At 38.9% G+C, this 24,679-nt stretch overlaps 1 protein-coding gene across 2 annotated transcripts; it reads right to left on the bottom strand.

The window, feature by feature from the left end:
- smarcad1a (SWI/SNF-related, matrix-associated actin-dependent regulator of chromatin, subfamily a, containing DEAD/H box 1 a) lies at positions 1–7,523 on the bottom strand. 2 transcript variants are annotated; one of them, XR_006251595.1, is made up of 24 exons: positions 7,129–7,523; positions 6,795–6,894; positions 6,540–6,645; positions 6,384–6,450; positions 6,126–6,202; positions 5,913–6,041; positions 5,343–5,421; positions 4,758–5,221; positions 4,160–4,356; positions 3,980–4,070; positions 3,764–3,863; positions 3,618–3,677; positions 3,430–3,505; positions 3,177–3,312; positions 2,901–3,032; positions 2,673–2,768; positions 2,371–2,488; positions 2,105–2,220; positions 1,471–1,659; positions 1,227–1,345; positions 772–954; positions 588–694; positions 336–481; positions 1–261 (listed from the first exon to the last, which is right to left on the bottom strand). XR_006251595.1 is itself a non-coding variant. In XM_043246689.1 (23 exons), exons 1-23 carry the CDS (start codon positions 7,232–7,234, stop codon positions 420–422), a joined length of 2,910 nt encoding a protein of 969 aa, XP_043102624.1. In that variant the 5' UTR covers positions 7,235–7,523; the 3' UTR covers positions 1–419. The 2 variants fall into 2 exon arrangements, 1 of the variants encoding a protein (XP_043102624.1); XM_043246689.1 differs by having other exon boundaries at positions 1–481.
- Positions 7,524–24,679: the final 17,156 nt, after the last annotated feature.

The raw sequence follows: 24,679 nt of genomic DNA, 5'->3' as shown, positions 1-24,679 counted from the left end.
TATTTTAAGGAACTTACTTTATTTAGAAAACAACACAATAACACATTAAACAAGAAAACTTACAGTACAAGTACAACCAGCTGTTTGCAACAGTGCCTTTAGTCTTTAAGGTCTCAAATTTGGAACTAACTCACCAGTCCTGTGTGGGCTAAACTGATCTGGGTAAGTTTCAGTCTTTCAAATAGCACATATGACACAGATCTCCAGTGTGGATCATTGACAAGTATTTCAGGCGATTCCTGAGTAACACAACCTCCTCTACTGCCAGAACATTGGTCCAAGATTAGTGTGCATTTAAAAACTGACAATGGGGAAAAAGAAGTGCTCATCCTTACCTAAACCACATTAAATCAGTTTCAAGTTGCCGCGTTTGCACTGGAGTGGAGGGAAATGCACAGGCAACTACCACTTTTCAAGTTTCAAAGACCCAGTGAGACTTTGAGCAGCTCTGCCATTTGTTCAGTCATAGCACCGTCCTCTTCTAAACAAAATAATTAAAGCCATTAATATATAGTGAAAAGTCAGATAAAGAAACCACCAAAAATGTATAATTTGATAGGTTTGATAGATGTTGTGTGGACACTCACCTCCTTCAGCGGTCATGTCCTGTTCCAGTTTGAGCTTCTCCTGTCCCACACGGAGCATGCAGGCTTCAATCGAGTCTCTGCTGATGAGCTTTATCACCTGCACTGTCCTGTGAAGCAAATGCATTATCATGAACCAGATTTCCTTCCTTACGGTGATCTCAAAGTTAATTATGCTTCTATTAACCTGGTTTGCCCCATTCGATGACAGCGGTCCTCTGCCTGTTTATCATTGAATGGATTGCAGTCAATGTCGTGCAGTATCACTGTGTTTGCAGAGGCGAGGTTGATTCCCTGTCCCCCAGCCCGGGTCGACAGAAGGAACACAAAGATTTCAGGGTTTGTATTGTATTTGTCGATGAGACCAATCCTAAAGAAGCAGAGTGGGTGAAATTAGATTTGTTCAGGCAGCTTCCTGAATCCGTTTAGTTGTTCAAAATTCAAGAAAACATGCAGGTTTTTTTTAACATGTGAATACAGTGGATCATGAAAAAAGTACTGTTTGAACGACTGGTCAATTGCATTGCATTACTTGTAAAGTGACAGTAAGGACAGTCAGTTCTAAATATAAAATGTGAACTGGTGAGTGGAGTACTAACAAAGTGACATGAGCTACTGAAGGAGGTAATAAGTCATGTTCACCTCTCTGTCATGGGAGTAGAACCATCCAGTCGAACAAACTGATGGTCCAGGTGTTTGAGCAGAATCTCCACAATGTCCAGGACCATGGTAAACTGACTGAAAAGGACAACCCGATCACCCTTGAGGAAAAAAAAAAAAAAAAAAAAAAAAAAAAAAAGTTATTTTAAAACACAAATCAAAGATAAAACGCAAACTAAATGCAAAATGACACGTGAGTAGACTGTCAAACTGAATCATGACAAACCTTTTCTTTGAGCCTGGTGAGTACTTTGGTTAAAAGTGCAAACTTCCCAGAGTCTAAGAGGAGCTTTTTCTCCAGCTGAAAACTGTTGATGGAGCTGTACTGTTTACATAAATTATGCAGCTCAAAATCAGACATCACTTCCATGTCCTCCTTGATCAGTGCAGGGTCCGCGTCAAAATGTGTCGGCTCCTGATAAGCAGAACCATGTCATCTCAACAACGGTATGCAATACAGCAGTGCTTATATGGCTTCATTTACTCCCCCTGCGTTATTACTTGTGCAAGTTTCTTTTGTTGATGCTATGTTTTTATTTTTTGAAGAATGATAACTTAACAGTAGCTGGTCATTGACTACATATATGGTGGGGAAGAAAATGTGAACCGAAGTGATGTCAATAAGGATTAGAAACTATTTGTTAACTCTCATTCTTCAAAAAAATATTCTTGTGTGTTCAACAGAGGGAGAAGAAACTCATAAGAGGTTTAGAACCACTGCAGGGGGAGTACATTTCACTTTAATTTACAGTACAAACAAGTTCCCTGGGCTGGATTCGTGATGAATTATTTTGTTTTTAAAAGCACAGTTCAATATTTATTATTCAGCCTGCTTTACACATTAATCTGGTAGTCCTCACCTTAAGCATTGCTTTACTCATGGCAGCCAATTTGTCAGTGGTGTAGTACTGACGGTGCAGCAACGGGTGATTAGCCATCTTTCTCAGCTGCATCATTACATTGCAAAGCTCCCGCTCTGAGGACAAAGGAGTAGATAGGAATTGTGTGACAAACAGTTAGAAGAAGAGTTTAACATTCCCATTTAAAAAATAAATAAAACATTTTCTTGACAGACCCTGGATAATGTCAGACAAATCTGAACACAATATTAAAAAATAGCCCATACTCTCTCCATTTGGAGCCTTCTTGAGTCTTTTGAAAAGTCTGTTATACAGCTTCTGCTGGGCATCACTCATGGGACACATTTCTATGTTTTCCACTTTTGGTGGAAGCTGTTTCAACACCTAGAATGACATTTTCAAAGCGACAATCAGGGTGGGCAAAAATATAATATATAAGTGGCGATATAAGAACTTTCACTAAAGAGGATTGAATGTAGATTGACTTGATGGAACAATATCTGATAAAGACAATAAAGACTTTCTTAGTAATGATCAGATCATAATTACACACAAAAAAAGCATCTACCTCACTCTTGACTCGTCTCAGAATGAATGGCTTCATGATAAGTCTGGCATGTGCAATTCTTTCCTTGTGAAAACTGCTTTCTTCCTCTGATGACCTCTAAAAAACCAAGCAGATAGGCAGAAAGTGAGATCATTCTATCTACGTATATAACGATTACAGTATTCTCAGATACATTTGAGAGATGGCACAAAGTATTAGAACAGGAAGTAATATATGCACTGTCTGTACCGTAGAAAACATTTTGGAGATCTGTGAGGTGCTGCTGGAGAACATGGAGGGCATGATGAAGTTCAGGAGGGACATGAGCTCCAGCAGGTTGTTCTGTAAAGGTGTTCCTGTCAGCAACAATCTGTGCTCAGCCTGACACGAACAACCGAGAGATACAGAAATGCACAACTTTACTACCCTTCTTTTCATTGAGCACTTCCCAAACTAAGACAGAATGGCAGTGAACAGCATATCTTATTTGCAACATTGTTAACGACACAGAACACTAGTACTGACATTGATGGCCATGAGGTGGCGGTAGCGTAGAGAGTTCATATTTTTCAGCATGTGGCCCTCATCAAACACAGCATACTTCAGCCTCAGCTTGCGGAACAGACTGCGGTCATGGTCGTTCCCTATTGTAAGATTGTAACTAATTTGGATGAAAGCAGAAAAGGAAAGGAAAGCGTTAACACCACTGAATACAAGTGACTTTTGTAAAAACAGTCAGTAAGACAATATATAAGTATATATTCACTGTAAAACTTACGTGGATACTATGATGTTGAATTCAACTAAGCCACTGAGGATATCTTGTCGCAAATATCTGCGGTCTTCTACAGACCCTACAAATAGAAACAAAAGAATTTAGTGAAATTTTGTATTATTTTTCACTGGGTTCTAAAACAAGGAAAAAAAAAAAATGTTTAATTCTTGCTTGCCTAAAAAGTAACTTACCATAGTAAATAAGAACTTTAAGACTGGGACACCAAAGACCCAGCTCGCGAACCCAATTATCTGCAAACAGAGAAATGCATCATCTCATGCAACACTAGAGGGACACGTTTATATGCTACACACTTACTGAAATAAGTGTCTCTTACCCAGTGTGGACGAGGGTACGGTAATAAGATGAGGGCCTTTGATTCCTTTTTCATACAAATGAGCCAGGAAAGAGATAGCCTGAATAGTCTTACCCAGCCCCTGTGGAGAGATCATATCGCTTATAACCAATATCTGTGATAATAGGCTTTTGCTTTAGGGGAGTCGGTAACCTTCTTGGATTTCACGCCTTTAAACTCAATATGACAGTGACTCACCATTTCATCTGCCAGGATGCCACTCAGGTTGTGCTGGTGCAGAAGAATCAGCCACTTCAAACCAATCAGCTGATATGGCTGCAGTTTGAAACTAAGACAAGTCAAAAGCAAGTTGAAAAAAAAAAAAACCCTGCATAACTGTATATCCCAGGTTTGTACAACAAAAATACATAAACTCACTTGCTGCTGAGGACTTTGGGCTGCTTGATGGAGCCCATGCCTGCTTCTATGACCTGCGTAACATCTTTAGTCATCTTCTGTGCAATCTTCTCACATCTTGCCATAAGCTCTCTAACCACCTGTCGCTCCTTAAGCACAACCTTGCAGCCATGTACCAGATCTATAGACAGGCCATTATCCTTGAAGAACTGCTCTTTCTGAAAGCATTAGAAACAGAATTAGGAGTTCCACTTTGAATGGTTAACATAGCTAAATAGTACACTTTCTACTAATTAGGGCTTGTGAGCATGGTTCACCTGCCTTGTCTAGCGATAATGTCCCGTGAATACAGTGCATAGAATGGTTTGTCATTTTCCCATTTTGTTAGCAAAACATTTCAAACTGTGTGACCGATTTTAACACCTCATTTAAACAATTAGATACAACTGTGCCCAATCTGTCTACGGGCATGAATACAAACCTGCCAAATATGAATCACTGCCTTCACAGCCAACAGAACTAATCCCCTTTGAGCACTTCAGAATTCATTCAACCATAACAACATAATTCAGAGTGACAATTAACATGTCAGCGCAGACTGTGCAGATTAGATTCTTACCACATCTTTCCAAGTGTTGAAAGGCCTCAGCGAAATGATCTTCTGGGCTTTTTTGATTGAGCATCCAGAAATTAGAGCAAGCTCATCTAGGGAGGATTCTTGAAGAAACTGAATGATCTTTTCCTGGAGATTGCCTGAGATGCTGTCTTCATCCTCCGATTCCAGATCATCAGAGATACTCTCAGCATCACTGTCAATTTCCTCTTCATCCTCAGAGGCACTAATGTCATTTAACGGAAACTCACTGTCCCTCTTCCTTTTAAAGGATGTGTTTTTGATGACTGTTGACTTTTGTGTTTTTGGAGTAGACACACTAGGCTTTTTTGGCACAGGAGACGGTGCCGCCATCAGCCATTCCGACAGCCTAGACGAGCTGTTAGGCTTTTGAGAGTTCTTATCTGTTTTTCCCCTGGAGTGAGATGATTTTGACTTTTGTTTTCTCTGATCTTCTGGTGAACTTGAATCTGAATTTAAAGTGATAAAACTGATAGCTTAAAGCCAGTTCACTCTTAAACTAAAATTACTATGTAGACTAAACCTTCACCTGTAGCTAATAATAATAATAATAATAATAATAATAATAACCTGGTGAAGAAAACACAAGCAGTGAACCCAGGGCATTCTCATAGTCCCAGTCATGCTCTCTCAGGACATCCCTCAGCACCTATTAGAGAAATTGAAGAAGCTTAAAAGGTTCAATTTTAGTTTTTCGAAATGGGCTCATCTCATTCTCCAACTCCAGAACTAATAAGTTGAGGTTTACCATTTTTGAATCCATTTGGCTGATCTCCAGGTCTGGCATTAGCACTTTTAGCATAGCTTAGCGTACATTGAATCCAATTAGACCAGTGGCATCGCATTCAAAAATGACCAAAGAGTTTCAATATTTTTCCTATTTAAAACTTGACCTTTCTGGTATGGCAGCAAACTACCTTGATTCTAGCCGGTATGAGAGTATACTTAAAAACAAAAAACAAAATCTGAACTCTCTGGTCATTTTTCAACGCAATGCTACTGGTGTAATTGGATTTAATGATCCAAGCTAGCACTTTTAGCATATGGCCAGACGAACTTATTCACTGTGAGAGACTCTACGACTTCCAGAAAGATGCAATGCTTTTACATCAATATAACTTTAAAATCAATTAAGCCTACCTCTTTTTCAATATCAGGCAGTTTCCTCTTCAGCTTCTTTAACAGAGACTCCTGTCTCTCTCTGCTTGGCTCCTGGCTCTCGTCCTCTTCATCAGAATCATCTTCCTCATCCTTTTCAGATTCTGAATGCTAATTCAGAGCCAACAGCCGTTTAAAACGGAGTTCACCAAATTAAGATGTTGGGTTTAAAACATTGATTCAAATGGCTCTCACCATAGTTTTTCTCCTCTTCTTTGGTTGATCGTTATGGTCTTCACTATGCCCTGCTTTGCCTTTCTGTCTGCCTGAATCTGCATATAAAACAGTTTTGACTCGAGTAAGTTAACATATAGCCTCTAAATTACAAACCATCATACAATTCATTCACACAAAAGCGTTGCATTAAAAAAATTGGAACAAAGATGTCTGACAGCAGAATGCTGTGACTGACTAATATATATTTGTCCATGCAAATAATAAAACACTCCTCACCATCATCTCCATAAATCATCAAACAGTGTGCTACAGCTCCCTCCAGTGTGCTGGTTCTTTCAACTACCTGTTACAATATAAAGTGAAAGAAAAGGCTCAATTTCACAATATTCACCAATTAAGCTGATATTGTTGCATTAATGAGGTGCTCATTACCTCCAGTAGATCTTTCTTGCTCTTCTGAGGGAATATTTCCATTAGATTAATGATTTTGTCCTCCATGTCTTTGCTTATCTGGTGCTTGGACTCTGATGTTGCATCCCTGTGAAGTAACGGCATGTTACAGACTAGATAGTGAACACTGAAATAGTTAACTCTCATAATGCAGTCAGCAAGCTTGAAATCTCCAGAAAAACTGTGGAATAAAAAATGTGGCCAAGAGAAGGCACACTGTGTCAAAGTCTCGCTTACTTGCCCATCCTGACAACTTTGTCATCTGCAGAGACATCCTCTAATGCATGTCTTGACGCCTTCCCTGATGAACATCGACCATCTGTCTTTCTTTGGTGGGCTGGAAACAGAAATTTCAAGACTGAATCAAGACATTTTGATATACAGCACACTTCCCAGTGGCCATCCACACTAAGAAGCTGGAAACGGGCTTAACACTACAGCTATAGTACAACACAAACTCGCTTTTAAATCAACAAAACCGCAGGTAGAAAGCACATCAGGTTATGAGAAACGTGAGAACATTATGAAAGCTGAACAAAGCCCCGGTTGAGAAATGGCAGTTTTTACACACCCCGTTTGTTTTCCTTATCCGAGCTGGATCCATTCGACGATTTACAGTGACTGTCTGCTGCGTTATCTCTCTGGAAACGGAACCGGTCTAGGTCGAAAAAGCTCATTTCAATGTCAGTTTCTTTCCTTTAGGAGAATCCTGTCTCACGCGGTCTCACGGTACATCCGCCGGCGATGCTCACGCACTGGATTATGTTCGATAATAAAAGCTTCAGGACAGCCTCACAACCCAACCGATATCTGATAAACACAGACAACGCCGAACCGTGGCTTGACGGTTAATTTAACAACACATTTCAGGTTTAAATGCGTATCCGTTGAAAAATGACAGTGCGGTAAATTCTGAAAAAAGCAAATAGCACATTCCCGCCACCAACTGACCGTGCGTCATTTCCGCCTTTGAGCCAATAGCTACACGGCCGCTTTTCTCTTTAATTGTAAATCAGCGTTATACATATTAACCGTCACGATTTTACAGGTCGGATTATTTAAAATAGAAAGTAAGAAGTATATAAAATATACGAATGTTTACTGTATGCGCTTGAATTTGGGTTATTAAAATAATTTTGAGAAATGTTTTAAAAGACAGCAGTGCGTGCACATACTCCGACCCTTCTTAATATAGGCTATTGGATTTTTAGCTTTTCATTAATATTATAATTATTGTTATATAATATTATAATTGATTACTTTGATAATAGCAATACTTTAGATAGATAGATACAATCCCAACATTTTGACATTGCACGACATGAATTCTACATTAACACATTATCACTTCATCCATCCACTAGGTGACACGCTTGTATTACAAAGCTGCAGCTGGATCTCTTGTCTGTCCCTAAAGGGGCGACACTGAGTCTGTTTCTGCGTAAACGAGCGAAAGAATCCTTGAAAGGATCATCCAGATTAGATAACTACCATGATAATAATCCAGTGTTTAGTCATGCGATCGTTATAGATCATATTTCATATCATATCAGATCATATTTCATTCTGCAGTTCCGATTAATTACTTTAAAAACATGGATTTAAGTAACTCATCTGGACAAATGTTTCAAAGTTTTAAAAACTGCAGTGCAAAGACTACCTAATCGCTGTTAATATACCTAGCCGATATTTAGCAAGATGCACGCTTTTTTTTTTTTTTTAAACAGGATTAATAGTGAACTCAGTGAGAGAATTATTGTTTACCTTGATGAACAGTGGTATGTACAAGACGAGTTGGCAGCTATCCAGGTTCTACTGTAGAATCAATGTCAAAAGTACATGTACGCAGTATGCAGTCCTGAATTGTGCTGAGTATTCCATGCCGCCACTCTGTCTCCCTTTCCTTGTCACTATGGAGATTCCTATAACTTACACTAGTGCCATGTACACAATGGGCACACTGACATTGAGTTTGATCAGACTCCTGACCCTAAACAGCAGGGAACTGAATTAGGGACCCCAGTTAGTTTTAGTGCAGTGCAACGGCATAAGCTCCATCCCAACATTAGCAAAGTAAAGATAGTTGCAATATTTAATGATCTCCTACAATGGAAGTGTGTCGAAACGTTGCGAAGATCATGCGAACTTCAACTATCAAAAGCTGTACCGAACGGAAGTTAGCAATGGCCAGACGCCATCCGCGCTCATTCTCATCGGTTTACTGTGTCATTGGCTGACGCACGTTACATTAAGTGCCTGACATCCCTATGGAAGTTTGAGGAATTGAGCTCAAGGTTGACCTACCATCCTTGTGGACTTGTCACTTTGTCTGTCACTATCCAGTCTCCATGGCTCCCTGCTTGTCCGAGACCCGACGGCGGCAGGGAGTACCTTATCACCGTGGCAACATGTCTGCGATTTGGCTCCTTCCCACCCCCTAAAACAAAATACCCGCCCTTTCCAAATGGCAAGATCGTCACAAAATTAATTGCCATTGTCTCAATCCACATTCATTAGACATTATCCAAGAACTGTCAAACGAGGCTTGTGCTTCTAGGATGGACGATGGGCAGATTAATTATGTTGATTTATGTTTAGATAAGTCTCATGTACGGTTGACTTGATGGTCGCCGTGACGTGTGATCAATGGGTAGAATAAGGAAAATGTAATATTAATTTGCATTGATTAAAAAAAGCTTTGAACACACTTCATAAGAGAGGGCCCTCTAAACAGCAAAGTGTTTTTTGATAGCCTAGCGAAGTTTGAAATGTTATTCTGTCAGGTCAATGCATCATGCTTGTCGTGAATGGATTATCTTCCGCAATGGGAAAATGTAGGCTAGAATGTACATGTTTGTGTTTGTGTGTGTGTGTGTGTGTCTACAAGCAGTAAATGACAATGTCTCCCTGTGCCACAGCTAGAGGTCCCACCCTGGCGGGTGAGGTCCAGGGTGGTGCTGCTGGGTATTTTTAATTAAATCAGCCTACAATGAGGGAGATGGAAGTGGAGGGAAGTCAGGGAGGAGGGGGAGCTGGGGTTGGTGAGGGGGATCTGACCATCTCCAGGGTAAAGGCAGTGTGGGAAGAGAATGTGCTCCTCCTTGCTGTGTCTTCTCTTTGTGTCCCGCCACTTCTTATATACTGTGGGAATTCCCAAGGAATGAGAGGTGAGAAACATGCATTTGATTTGACTCATATCAAATCATATCATATTGCTCTTTTGATGCATTTAACTATGTGATATCATAATAATTATCTCAGTTTATAATTTTGGAGTTCAAATCAGCTACTTAGTTATATTTGACTGAGCAGACTGATATAATTCATTCATTTTGCATACTTAAGTATGGACTTGTTGATGTTAGAAACAGACAGCAAGAATGTTTTCTGTTTTAACCGGTGATTTAGCATGTTCAAAGTTAATATGTGTAATAATAGTAACAATTTTTTCAAAATTATTATTTAAAAATTAATGATATTATTTCAAATATGCATTAAGAATTTGGTGAATTTCTGGTCAAAACAAAATGTTTAATATTTTAAATTCCTGGAATAAATTTATTATAAATATATATTATAAATATTATAAATTTAAATATGCTAATGTGCATTGCATATTATCTTTTAGATATTTATATATACACATATAATTATTATCCTATATTTTAAAAGATAACAAATTAACTAACAATAAGCAAAATATATATATATATATATATATATATATATATATATATATATATATATATATATATATATATATATATATATATGCTAATTTCACCATGCATTAATGTTCACAACAACATTTGATTAAAAATGTTTTTATAAATGTTGAAATTAACATAAATGCTATTGAAGTATTATTCATTGTTAGTTTATGTTAAATAATGCAACAAACTAATGTCAACATATTAACCTTATTGTAAAGTGTTTCAAAATTACTTAGTATTAATTAAAATCATTGTTTACTCTTTGATCATCACAGTGTTAAAGATGAAAAACAAGTTTAAAAAGAGGCACCATATTCTTTAATATTAAACTCACAGGTACAGGAACTTAAAGCTCTTGGACAAGTAATGATGACATAAAAGCATCAAGGCCCTCTCTCTCATTATTTCCCACTGGAGGGGCTCGACTGGGACTGTGACGCAGGGAACACACCCCTGCTGGTTTGGACTGGTGGGGTCAGTCTGAGCTGGGACGGGCCCAGTGGGGAGGTGGTGACAGTCACAGTGGAGGAGGAGTAAGGAAGAAGGGCCCCACCATGGGAGTCGATGTCTGACATGACCCTTCCCAGCGTGGCCCCTGCAAGGTCTCCAGAGGCCATCATCAGGCTCTGGACCGGTCGTCATGATTCTCAGTCTTTTTGCCATGAGTTCTCCCTTTGTTCAGTCACTTTGCCAGTGGACTTTATTGAAGTAGTGCTTCTATGTTTCTGATGTTGTCTTGAGTTTAATGGGCACCAAGCCCATTTGATCACTATCCAAGCACTGGACCAAGATCATTCCTCTTTTTATATTTATTAAAGCATTCAATATACAGTTACATTTTGGAATGTGCACCCCCTTCTGTGTTTTTGTGTCCCACCAAGTCCTATAAACTGTGAGAATTACTAAGAAATAAAAGGTGAGTGAAACACACTAATGCCAGTAGGAATGATTGATTTTATGATAATATGCCCAGCTAATAATCAGGTCCACGTGGATTGGAACAATCCAAACTTATGCACATCCATAATGCTCCCTAATTATGTGAGAAACTCTCAGCTTAACAAAAATATGTTCTCACTGAGCTAAGAAATATCATTTCTGAATGTTCCTGAATGGTCCTTTTTTGAATTTCTGTGAATGCTCTAAAATGAGTTTAAACATTTAAAATGTGTAAAAATATTCATATCCAGCCCAAACATCTTAGATAATAAGGTTTTAGCATTATTAAAGACCCGATAACTTTGAACAAACCTTCTATTAACATCACTGGAAGAACATTTTTCATAACTTTAGGTTACTAGAACGCTCTGAGAATATTCTCTGGGTTAACACATGCATGTTTAAATACATTCTTCAGATTTCAGTACATATCCATGCTAATGTTAATAATTTCTCTTTTAAAATCAACTTCATAACTACATTTGACTGAGCAAATGAGGGCTGAAACTAAACAAAAAACATTTATAAACATCTCGCATACTTACTCGGTGCTTCTTGTTGGTATCAGTTGGCACAGCTGTACGAAGAGTTCAGATTACATTATCTTCCACTTATCTAACACTTATCTGGAGCAGAAACACTTTTATAGTAGGAGGAAAACAGATCTATACCACTATTAAGAATTACTTCAAAATAACCTTTACATTCTAGCTGCTACTTACCATTTGATTAGTTAAACTGTTTCACTTAAAATAACCGTTTTTGTTTTCTTAATGTGAATTACAAAGAACCTTTTCTAGAATGGAAAGGTTCCATTGATGTTATAGAACCAGAGATGCCCCTAAAGAATCTTTATTTTGAAGAGTGCATCTTCCCAGTACAAGCATGCATATGAATGGTCCTCGGTGTGTCCTGAACATGTGTATTGTGTTGTAGCTCAGTGATGTTTCCCTGGTTTTGAGGTGTGATATTCAGCCCTGCCCACAAACCTGGGAGAGGAAGCAGCCCAGACCCATTCTTTCTTTTATCTCTCATTGACACCGAGCGGAAAAAAAAGAGAAATTGATGGACATGACAGGCGTGCTCTTGTGTAACCTAAGCTTAACCCCACCCCCTTTACCTTCATCCCATTAACCCTCCTCCCTGTCAGTGATCTGGTCAGTCTCAAGGTGCACTATCATAAGCGCTTCCACCTCGGATACCCTTCTTCCTCCTCATCTTCCTCCTGACCTTTCTAAGTGACTCTGCTTTTCACTCCTGCTCTTTCCATACCTTTCTCTTTCTCGTTTTGCTTTCTAAACCAGGGGGCCGTCTGGGCTGCTCCCACAAAGCCTCCACTGTGTCACCCGTTAGGCTCTCTCCCCTCGTCCCCGTCCGTTACTGTGGGAGTAGCAGAGCGTGAATCAGAAAGGAGGAGCCACTTATCTCCAGCCTGCCCCCCTCCGCCTCACCTCCCGCTCCCCCTGCCTCTCAGGCACAAAGGCTGCGCCTCTTAACAGCGCACAATGATGCTGATCTAAAAGGTTACTTTGCTCCTTTCCCCCTCCTGAGCACCATCGTCCTCCCCCTGCCTCCCCTCCAGTCGCCGGCCCTTTCCAGCAGCACGCATGAAAAGAAAGTCTAATGGCCGCTTGTTAGCCACTCCAGTGGCTGCACTGATCCGGCTTATCTGCCCCATCGGTTGTACCCGAGATGTCTGCATGAATGTCGGTGAGATTCAGGCCAGGGTCATGTTTTCATTCGCCCAATCGGCCTCAGGGCTGATAAGACAATTTGTCAGAAAGTAATCAGAGAAGGGGGCTTCGGCCATTAAAGTTTACCGTGAGATGGAGACCTCGGAGAGGAGAGGTACCACACCTCGTATTTCTCCTCTTGCATTTTGAGTAGGCTACTTTGGGTCACGGAGTTCACAGGTTATTTTGGTTGCCTCGACATTGTGCCTTTATCTTCTTCCACTTTAGCTGGTTTGTATTCACACTCAGGTTCTTCTTAGGGCAGTTCCTGATTTATGATTATGACCACACAGTGTGTTTAGAGTGAATAACATGTTTATATCTATAGAGTGTACACATACAAAAATACACAGAGAGAAAAAGCTTATATTACATATATTACTTTTACTATTTGCACAGTCGTTGGACTGAAATAACTTGAATGTACTTGAATTTATACCTGTATACACACAAGGAATAAACAAGGATTTTGTATCTGCAGATACTCAATATCGGGAGCACAAAAACCTGACCAAGACATCTTTAGCTAATATAAGACTATTTGAAACGCTGAAAATAAAAAATCTAAGTGAAAGCCTGTATGATGTTGATAATATGTGGCAAATGGATTTTTAACCAGATGCTTTTCATGTGGTTGTTGAAGAGAAAATAAGAGATAAAAAATTAGCTTTTATTACTAAAAAAGTGTTTTTACTGACCACAGTAACTAAAAGCATTACAATGTTGGATACCAGTCACATGTCTATATGAACACCTATGTTTTGATAACATATCAGTAATGTATGCTATCAGTAATAAGCATACTGAAGAGGAAATAAGTTTGGTTAAATTGGTTATCACAATTTTATAGGACATGGGGCAACTTACTTTCCACTAAAAAATGCAGATTAGAGGTGTAATAATATGAACCCATAAAAAGTTGGTTTACCCCAAAATGACTAGGTCTGACCTTCTTTCATCTGCAGAACACAAAAAAGAAGAATTCCCAAACATAACCAAACAGATTTGGTGAGCACTGATTTCCAACAGATTTTTCAAAATATCATCTTTTGTGTTTTTCACAGAAACAGATATCTATAATATATACATTCTTTAAAATGGCTCTCTTTACAGCTGTAATGTTCTTTCTAAAGATTGCTGGTTGTGTTCTTCACCTCCTTTCTGATCAGTATGCCTCCCCTGTGGTCACTTTCCTTCTCTGGCCCTTAATCCAATCCTGCCAAGTCCCCATAGTCACAGTGGACTTTTGAATTTTCTCTTTATACCCATGGAGTGCGCTCTTAATCGTCAGTTATTGCTCGCGATCAAATTTGTGGAGAGAGGGCAAGTCTTTAGTGATGTGATTTCGTGCACCCTAACCCAATCTGCTTCCAGAGCCTTTCTTTTACACTCTCCCTTTCATCTTGCCACAAAGCGATGGCATTTTAATTTTCATTCTCGTGTTACACTTTATTCATTTAGCGGGCTGTTTTTTTCTCGCCTTCCACACAGATCCAGGTTGGTATTGATCACTGGAAATGACATTATTTACCTCAAAGGAATTGTGGAGAGTATGTTTTTCTTTGAGATTCTTTTAAGGCAGACATGTCTCTGGTTAATCTGGGCTGCGGTGAAGAAAAGACAAGCTGGTAATAAGTGTTTATGGATGTGAGAATGCTTCAATATGTTATATTGACTGCGTGCAATGTTGTTTCACGAGTGGCTTGGTGTACAATAATTTTAAAAAGCAGAAGTAGATTTGGTTTTTGATATTTTCTGCGTGAAACTGTTTTATCAGTTGTTTATGTTATAATGGACACAAACATTTGCACACAAGGGGAAAGTAAAGGTACCTATAGATAGACAAGACTGCAGGTTTTGTTCTCATACAAAAAATGCATCCATGATTTCTTACATTAAAACATACGCTCTTTGAGATCTCAATTACACGTGTGATAACTAGAGAAAACTTCCATATGAATATTGCATTGTACAAATTGCATTGCATTTTTCTAGTCCCCTTTTTGAAGTTAAATATTGCTCGTAAACGTAGCAGCTTAGTCATTCTTCCCATGCCAGTCAGTCTACTGATTCAATCCTAGGTAAACAGTGATTGATCAGATCTTCCTTTAGCCGCATTCCAAAACACGGATGTCTGGCGTATAGCCTGTGGGATCGGGGAGGAGAGACGGGGGCAGAGACGGCATTAACAAGCTTAATGAAACATGTCAGTGTGTTATTTTCCGCCTCCTGCCTTAGTCACGGCGAGTCAAAGCCCTCCCGCCAGGAAAGCCCATTGTTAGGATGCTGGATTAGCTTTAAGTCCCAGGAGTCCTGCTCCTCTTCATCTCCATCCGTCACTGTCAACAGCCAAAGAGTTTTCACACACACATGCACAATCATACATTTATCTCTTGACCTTGCTGACATGCATTGCCTCTGCTCTAGCGTAACACATACACTCGTAGGTGGACGTTTGCCCATTAAGGCCAGCAGTGCGTTCCGTCAGGTGGTCAGTGGCTACGTCGTCTGTGGCAGCACCTCTCTGTCCGTAGACAGGGATGGAGGGGGTTACGGCCCAGGAGGTCAAAGTTCTTGACATGGGTTTTCACACAGTGGGCACAGGCAGTAATTAACTAGCTGATTGACAGGAGTATGACGACAACAGGGAGAGGAGAATAAGCCGTCGCACCGCTGTCACGACAGACAGACAGTTGGAAGGCCTAAGTTCATTTTGCTGTGGACAGGAGTGACCCTCTAGATTCTGACCCTCTGTCGTGAATCGCGACTACAAATTAAAATTAATCCGCATCAGTTCAGTTTCCAGCATAGGAGACTATGGCGCGGGTCTCTAGCTCTGTTTTCAATGACAAATAATCATATGTACTGGAAATGCACGGAAAGACTTTGGATAAGAAGTTACTGGATAAGAAGTTTGGATTTAATACTATTCTTAAAAGTTAGAAAAGTCAAAGGATTACACAGACATGTGACTAAAATTTTTGAAAATTCCCTCACTTCTTCTTTATAAACTATCCCCCATTGAAATTTGGTTTTAATGGTTTTCAAGAACTGTTTTAGAATTGAGATTCTTCTTTATGTAATTAAAAGAATGATATTAAAACCATCTATTAAAAAACAAATAAACAGTGTAATGAAATGCACGTGACCCTGGACCACAAAACCAGTCATAAGGGTAATTTCTCATCATCTGGAAGCTGTATTAATAAATTGATTGATGCCACTGAAGTATGGTTTGTTAGGATAAGATAATATTTAGCAGATTCAACTATTTGAAAATCTAGAATCTGAGGGTGCAAATATATTTTGCTTAAAAGATGTCCAAATGAAGTTCTTAGCAAAGTATAAAAGTTTTATATATTTATGGTAGGAAATTTACAAAATATTTTAATGGACTTTACTTAATATCCTAATGTTTTTTTTTGTCATAAAGGAATCTTTTTGAATAAGTTTTGTGGTCTAGGGTGACATATGGATTTATAAAAAATTCATGAACAAATATATAAAAGCATACTTTAATACACAATTGTAATATTTCATTAAAAGCGTAAAATAAATGGATAAATAAAATAGTATGCAGAAATAAATAAATTGAGAAGAAAGTCTTACTTATGTTCTCTTGAGCGTTTAAAAATGTTTTAAAACATAAAAATAATTGCTAAAAAACATTTGCCGTCCAGTGTAGAGTGTGACACTACCCATAAGACATGGGCACAGCCTGTCTATCATCTTTACATCTAACTCTTCCCAAGAGGTAACATAGCTCTTTTATAGTTAACATGTTCACCTTTGAAGAATACACTTAAAAGGGGAAAATCAGAGGAATTAAATGGTGTGTCTCCCCCTTGCTTCTGAGGGGACATTTTCTACTGTGGCACAAAGGGACGGGGATCACATTGCAGCGCTGCATTCAGTGGGCCACTTTGTTTTCAAATGGTTTTGTTAGTTGTGACACTGCAGACATCCAACACCTTCCAAGAATCTGAACCGCAAAAAGCTCTTGTTCTCTGGCGGGTAACCCAGAAACAGACCCGGGGGGCTAAAGGCTGTGTCACAGTAAAAACCTTCCCTCAGGTGATCTTCCTTCCCCGGTTCCTGCCTCTAGGGCTGCGGAAGTGTTTAAGCAGCTTAACACAGCCGCTTAACACTTCCATCTGAAGAGAAGAGGATCTTAACACCTCTATCTCACGAGAAGAATGTCTTATCACCGTCATCTTATGAGAAGAGTACCTTCATCTGATGTTTTACATATCCCACTCAAGCCTCCTTCTTGACCTATGACACACCTGAAGACTTATAAGTGGACATAAACCAACATGAAGGGACAGTCCAACCATTGAATCATCCGTATGTTGTTCCAAACTGTATGACCCGGGGGCTCCTGTTTTGGTGTTTTTTTTTGGTTACCATAATTCTTTAAAATATTTTTTTTTACCTGTTAGAAGAAAGAAAGGCATACAGGTTTTGAATGACACAAGGGTAAGTAAATAACGACCGAATTTTCATTTTCACTGTCCCTTTAAATGGACATTCATATTCAGAAATGGTTAGTTTTTCTAATTTAAGACACTTTTTTATGCCAATGTATATTAAGAAAAAGCAAAAAGAAATGTGAGATTGTCTTAGTATTTGGTTCATCCCACCTTTTGCATAAATGACAGAAGCACTTGAGCTACATGAGCTATGCAGGTTTGAGTAACATCTGATGATCATGTTCTTCAGCATGCTTTTATAACATGATTTTTTATAACAAATTCTTAAAACAACTTAATGAATAAATTCCTAAATGAATAAATTTAACTTAAAAGTCTTAAAATGCATCCTAAAAATCTTGAATATGAATCTTATTTTTAAGTAAATTATTAAAGTAAATTCTATACCAAAGTTTGAACTTATTTGAACAAACTTTGAAAGTACAATTCACTTGAATTCCCAATTATTTCCAAGCTTTTTTCAAATAAGTCCAACTCTAATCCAAATTTTTTCAGTTTATTATGAAACGCCTTTTCCCTAAAACTAATTTATCAATAATAACAGCTGCATTATGTTGCATACTTGACTTTCAGAAGGTCAAAAACCACCACGGAGCCAGAATGTTTCCAAGATTACACACCGGGCAGAGAAACTATCTTTCCAACCAGACAGACAGACAGACAGACAGACAGAGAGTTTAGTGTGGGCCATGGACGCAAGCAGCAGAAAGACTATCCACTGCATTAACCTTCTCTGGTCCTGCCAGAACTCTTTCTGCACTCTTCTTTCAGCAAGACCCAAGGGAGGGTAACTCTGAGCCCGGCCCATTCTCCGTGAGAACTTTGATTTCCTATTAGGTTCCTGCGGCGGAGGAGGAGGGGGGGACCCGCTCGTCTCACGTTCGACGGCAGGCTCTGCACAGGACAATGGCTTGCCCCGGCCTGGATACAGGCCCTTTTGTTAGCCGTGCCATTTTATTTTCGCCCCTGTCTCCCTGGCAGTGCAGAGCCTTCACATCTCATGCTCTTCCTCAAACTACACACTTTTGGATGGGGGGAGAACAAGGAGGGGGAAGAGCTAGACCGATTGTCTTTACATCAAGACGGAAGAGCAATGCCTCTGGTAAAGGTTTTGACACGCTGCTCATCGTCACCCCATGAAGAAAGCTACTATGGTCAGTTTATCCAACATCGAGAATAATGTAGATCTTAGTACCTGTAAATGTCATGTATGCATAAAAAATAATCTCATAATGATCAAGAGATTTCTAAAAGATGTCAGTTCACGCGCTGGTTTTCCAGTCTAATGCATTTTCAATTATTTCTTTTTGCATGTCGGTTGTTTAACAATGCTTTTTGGGTCTGTTGGCATCAGCTTTCAATGCGTAGTTATTAAAAGTTTGGCTGTTGGTGACTAATTGAACTACGGAGTGTCATGTATCTCGTGCAGAAACATGAAATAGGATGGGAGAGGGAGAGGAAAGAGCCACTGATTGACAGGTGCATTGAGGCAGCACTGATCTGTAGAGGGGGAAGCACCCCTCAGGAGAACAGCCACTGGATGTGGATTGAGCCTGGTGATGTGAAAACGAGGGATAGGGATAATCTGCAGGGAGGGAAGATGAGCTCAAGTATGAGAGACAGCGAGAGCTTTTCCCATGCTTACCTGAACAAACAGCTCCACAACAATCAACACAGATCTATGTGATACCGTATTCACAGCCAATCATCTTCACTTCTCCAGGACTGTAAAAAACAGGGGGGCTGTAAAAATATTGTACTGCTGATTTATTATCACTGTTCTAATGTCAAAATAGAAGTTACAATATACACTACTGTTTAAAACATTTGGCAAGAATGTGTTAAATGGACAAAACGTGACAGTAAGGACTTGTATTGTTATGAGTTATATTGGAAACTTACATTTTTCTTTGATTCTTCAATGAATAAAATGTTTAAAAGAAGCAGTTATTCAAAATAGAAATCTTTTCTAACAATAGTCAGCACTTTTTATCCACTTTTATCACACACATACACCACTGTCAAACTTCAAAACTAGAAAAACTGTTTTAAAGATGTCTAAAACTGTCAAACCCAAAAAAATATTAATGCATATCATTTTAATGCAGTTTTGCACAAAACAGTGTTATACAATATAAACCGGCTGTAGTGAAAGTCTTAGATATGATCTAAAATGTAAGTTGTGATGGCACTTATCAATAAAAAAAATTATAACAAAAATAATCATAAAAAAGCTGTATTATGGTGATTTGTTTTTTTAATGATTTTTTTTTAAATTTTACTACTGCACTACATTTTGTTAAACCTTTTTATATTTTTTAAAAACTTTCACAGACTCTACAGCACCCCCTTGAGGTCCCCCAACAGTTCCCAGACAGCTGTTTTTTGTGCTATGTATTGGATTTTCTTTTTTTCAAAACGACAAACGCAATCACTTAAAAAACATGGTTTGGAATGATGGCGAGTAAATAATGGCATAAAACAGTTTCAAACTTCGCTATATAGTGGCTAAAAATAACACTGAGGTTTGCTGAGTAATGCTTTGGAGGAGGGGAATGATGTGTGATGGTGCTGAGAGGCTTGAGTTTCTAAGACGCCTGCTGGCTGGTTAACTTATTATTCGGCTTCTTTTGTATCGTGAGTGAATCTGGGCTGTATTAATGTAACAAGGAAGTTGCTCTGTAAGTGTTGGGCACATACTAAAAAGAAAGAGGTCACATTTTCTAAGTACACCCTGCAGGCACCAACTCCCTCCCCTCCACTCCTGTGTCTCACACTCATATTGCAGGGATGCTCAAAAGCAACAGATTCTTACTTCCCACTCATCAAAAAACACTCAAAAGGGGTACCCTGTATGTCAAAAAGGGATGCCAAAGGATCAATGTGTGATGACTCGGAAGTGAGAATGTGTTGTCAAAAAACAAGTAAGCTTACTCAGAAACAAGAGAACTAAGTGTGACTGTATATCCCAGTGTTTTGTTTTTAATTAGCGGGTCAGTGTAGAAACTACATTTCAAAGAACGTGTGCATGCAATCTATCTATCCATCTGTTTATCTGTCTGTCTGTCTTCTACCTTTTCCATCCCTCTGCCCTGCCTGACACTGTTCGATTTGCAAAGTTGCTTTCCACAACTCTCCATTGTAAGAGGCTCCTCTCTGAGTGCTGAATAGATGAATGGAAATGGGGAGGAAAAAAAGAAAAGGGGTCGGACATGTATCCCTAATTGGGAGTGGGAGGGAGAAAAGGTGGGTGGGGGGCACGGTTGTCTCTGCGTACAGCTGAAAGTGATATCCTTGTCTCCTCCAGCTTGCCCCACTCCCCTCTGCTCCACCCACAGGATACCTGAGAGTGAGGGTCTCTGGGGAACTGGACTAGGGGAGGCTTTCAGCGGCCATGAAAGGAGAGTGGAATAAAACACAAGAAAACTCCTGACAATATACAGTATCCGTCCCTTGAGCATGGCTCACAGCTGAAACACTATCTGTGCAGCCACTGTACAATGGGGGCAAGAGTCCCTTAATAGATGCGTGGCCTTCACAGGTGAGTGGGTGGGACAGCCAGTGCTCTCCAAACCTGGCAGAGTTAAATGAGTTCAATGCATTGAGAGAGATGAGAGGGGCAAGAGAGGTCCTGGCGCACCAGGTGACTTCAGTTTATTTGCTTTCCTTTAGAAAGAAGTACTGATGTCAAGGACACTGAACTGAAATGATTTACACCATTTGTGTAACCCCCTGTTTTTCTTAAAGAGTTTGCAAACTCCTTAGTAAAGTTTTAAAATTTCTTTTTACGAAAATCATCCTAGATGTAAATTAAAGATAATAATTGGGATGTGGACAACAGAATGGCTGATCAAAATAAATAAACAAATAAATAAATAAAGTTTCTTTACATAATATATGTGTACAGTGTATATTTATTATGTATATATAAACGCACACATATAGTTTATGCTTTGAAAAACAATTTAAAATAAAAAAATATATAACCTATCTACTGCAACACACTCTCTTAAAAATGCTATATGACTGATTTTATTTATTACTAAAAATAATATATAAAATAAATAATAAATAACGTTTATGTTGACATTTTACTTGTGTATGTACTTTGTATATTTACTATATATATAAACACGTTAGATCTAAATATGTTAGATTTGCACATAAAATATTTATATTTATATAGAATATAAATTATATATATCAAATTATACACAAACAAATTAAAAACAAAATGCATGTGTGTGTGTATATCTATCTATCTATCTACACACACACACACACACACAGCACACACACTTATAGTATGTAAACAAACTTTTATTTTGGATGCAATTAAACACATTTTGAATGTGATTAATTAATTATACACCAACATTTGTGATTTAATATTTGTGAAATTTTGTAAAAAGACTGAAATAGTACTTAAAATCATATAAAGCATTTGGCTTATGGGTGCCTAAAATTCTAGGATCATGAAGTTCAGACCTGCACATTGGCTCTGCATCCAAAGAAAACCCCACACAGGAGGGTCTTAGATGTGGTTTACACCACAAATCCAATCATTCTCTGTGCCTGCCCTTGTAATCTATATAAGTCAAAGCATTCACCGCTAGTTTAAAAGAAAGAATTGCCCCTCATGTTCTGAGGTGTGACTCGAAAAGTGCCTCCAGCACTACGAGAGCCAATTTTTTGACCTCAACCATTCACTACCACAGCCTCTCGTTCACTGGAAGGGGAACAGCACGCTGGACGTAACCCAACCCATGAGGAAGTCGACAAAAAGAATAAATGCCCCTACAGTTTAGGTGTTTCCTATACATATGCACACACATCCATATCCTCACAATGAATGTAACTGATGCTCAAAGGGCATTGAACGTCAATATAATTGGCCTCACCATTGTATACCTTTGAATGGAATGGTTACCCAAGAAGCCTCATGTTGGTGCAGGTACGTCCACTTTGAACATTTTGCAGACACAAAAGGGCAGCCACAGGAGGAACAAAGATGTGAAGAATCACCACTGCCCTTTCAGTTTCTTTTTACGGTGTGCTGAAAGACATCGAGATGAGGAGGACAAGGTTAGCTAACAAATGGCTAATGCTTTCAGTTTTTCTGCAGATTAATAAACAGTACAAATATGTGCATAAAAAAGACACAGAAAAGGTAGACCGGATTCAACGCGTTAAGTTTAGTGAACAGCAGTTGCGATAAAAGCCGATTACTGCAAAAACAGAGACAATTAAAATAGAAGTGAATGGGGTCGATTCATAAACGTACATGCACTTCGATAATATTTAGCTTACTTTGCAAAAAGCGAATTTTTGTGAACATTTTTGTTCATTAGCTGTTACTGGTAAAGTACTATAGGAATAACAATATGTAATAAATTGTAAAATGCTATATTTGTGCTATAAACCAGTGTGTTATTATTACAGCAAGACATAAACAACAAGAGTGTTCATTTTAATAATGAAATCAGTAACTGATAAATAAAACTAAATAAAAATAAGAACTTTATTCCACCATTACCAAGAGTATCGTCACGTCTGTCCTCTGCTTGTAAACAAGGCTCAGCGCCAGTCACATGCTTTGTAATACTCTCCATAATGATGCTAGGGGTGGAGAGAAATTGTTGAGTAAAGTATTGTGGAATTCTTTGCGCACAAAAAGCTTCAGCTTAATTTCATTGCGGTTGAACCACTGATACGTAGATCATTTTAACAGCATCCTTGCTACGTCTGTGGAGCTTAAGCGTGGTCATTGCATTGCTGTCTGTGGAAGGTCAGAAAGCTCTCAGATTTCATCAAAAATGTCTTCGGTTGTGTTGAGAAGATGAACGAAGGTCTCACAGGTCTGTAACGACGCGAGGGCGAGCAATTAATGATCCATTTTTGGGTGAACCCTAACCTCTTAAAATAGCCATAAAAACGACAAAAAACGCTCAAATAATTGAACAACGTTTAACAGAGGAATTAGTGAATGAACCAGAGAGTTTGTTTTCCTGGAAATCAACATTACGCAACAAATGCTGCTGAGTGACTTGTATTAAATCTTGAATATTGCATCAGCAACTGTTGCGTTATCTTCAACAGAAACGTCGTTGTCCCCAAAACTTTTTCCCCCATGTTTTGAGAGTGAAGAGCGTTCGTGGATAACATTATCTATGATTTCACAAGAATAATCCTGGCTATCTGGGTTACATTGATACGCATCATCAGAGACTGCAGACTAGTGTTCACAGGAAGCCTATGCATTATTCATACCTCTTATTCAGAGGCTCATGTGACGTTTTCTATTATTTTCCTCTCTTGCTTAGATAACAATCTTTTTTAAAACGCCACAAAGCTTTTTTTAACCATCTAGCTGTGCTACATGCACAGGTGTATGTGTATGTGTCAACAAAGGCATCTAATACATTACTTGACATTAATATTTCATAGCGTTGTCTCCATAAGCTGACATCCAAATGCTTTTTTGACAATAACAGTTATCTGACACAAAGTCACCTACATACTTGCCTATCGTGCATAGTTGTAACCATCACAATATATATATATATATTTATATATAACAGTGGATATTTCAGTTATCATTTATTTCTGCACTTCTTTTTCCCCCTCTTTTGAATGCCTTGTACACCTCACCCCCACATGCCCTCTCTCTCTTTTTCTGTTTTGCTCTACGGTTGTTGCTACAGTCTCGAAGCAGATGGAGAGTACGGCCCAGTTTTAGCTTTTGTTCCAGCGTCCCCAGAGAGTCCGAGCCCTTTCCTTGGCTCCTCCCACTCCCCTTATCTTCAATGAAGTTTAGGAACCTCACTTTTCAACTAAGCATAGGAATGAGCATGTGCTCTGCAGGCAGTTTACATTGTTTTACACACTTACAGGCCGGCGCTTCACCTGCTCAGTAGGCTGCGCATACAAGTTCGTCCGGTGCTGAATGAGGCGGAGGTTGGGCAGATCTACATGGTGGTTTTTCATGACTCGTCCGTCACGTTGAAAAATGGTTGAGGAACTAGGACAGTAAAAGCAAACAATTTCCCAGCTCCTCACACACAAACACAACTGAAAAAAGTGAGAGAGTGAGAGAGAGAGAGAGAGAGAGAGAGGGAGAGAGAGAGAGAGAGAGAGAGAGAGATTTCACAGCATACAAAAACTGATCTACTCTTCTGTTTTGTCACTCTCAAACAAAAACAGTGAAATGTCTAAACATTAGGTTTGAGCTAATAGCACAATGT

This window comes from Puntigrus tetrazona, chromosome 8 (genome assembly GCF_018831695.1).
Source record: "Puntigrus tetrazona isolate hp1 chromosome 8, ASM1883169v1, whole genome shotgun sequence".
Taxonomy (NCBI): Eukaryota; Metazoa; Chordata; class Actinopteri; order Cypriniformes; family Cyprinidae; genus Puntigrus; species Puntigrus tetrazona.
The sequence above is the reverse complement of the archived record's forward strand: the minus strand, read 5'-3'. Positions and strand labels throughout refer to the sequence as shown.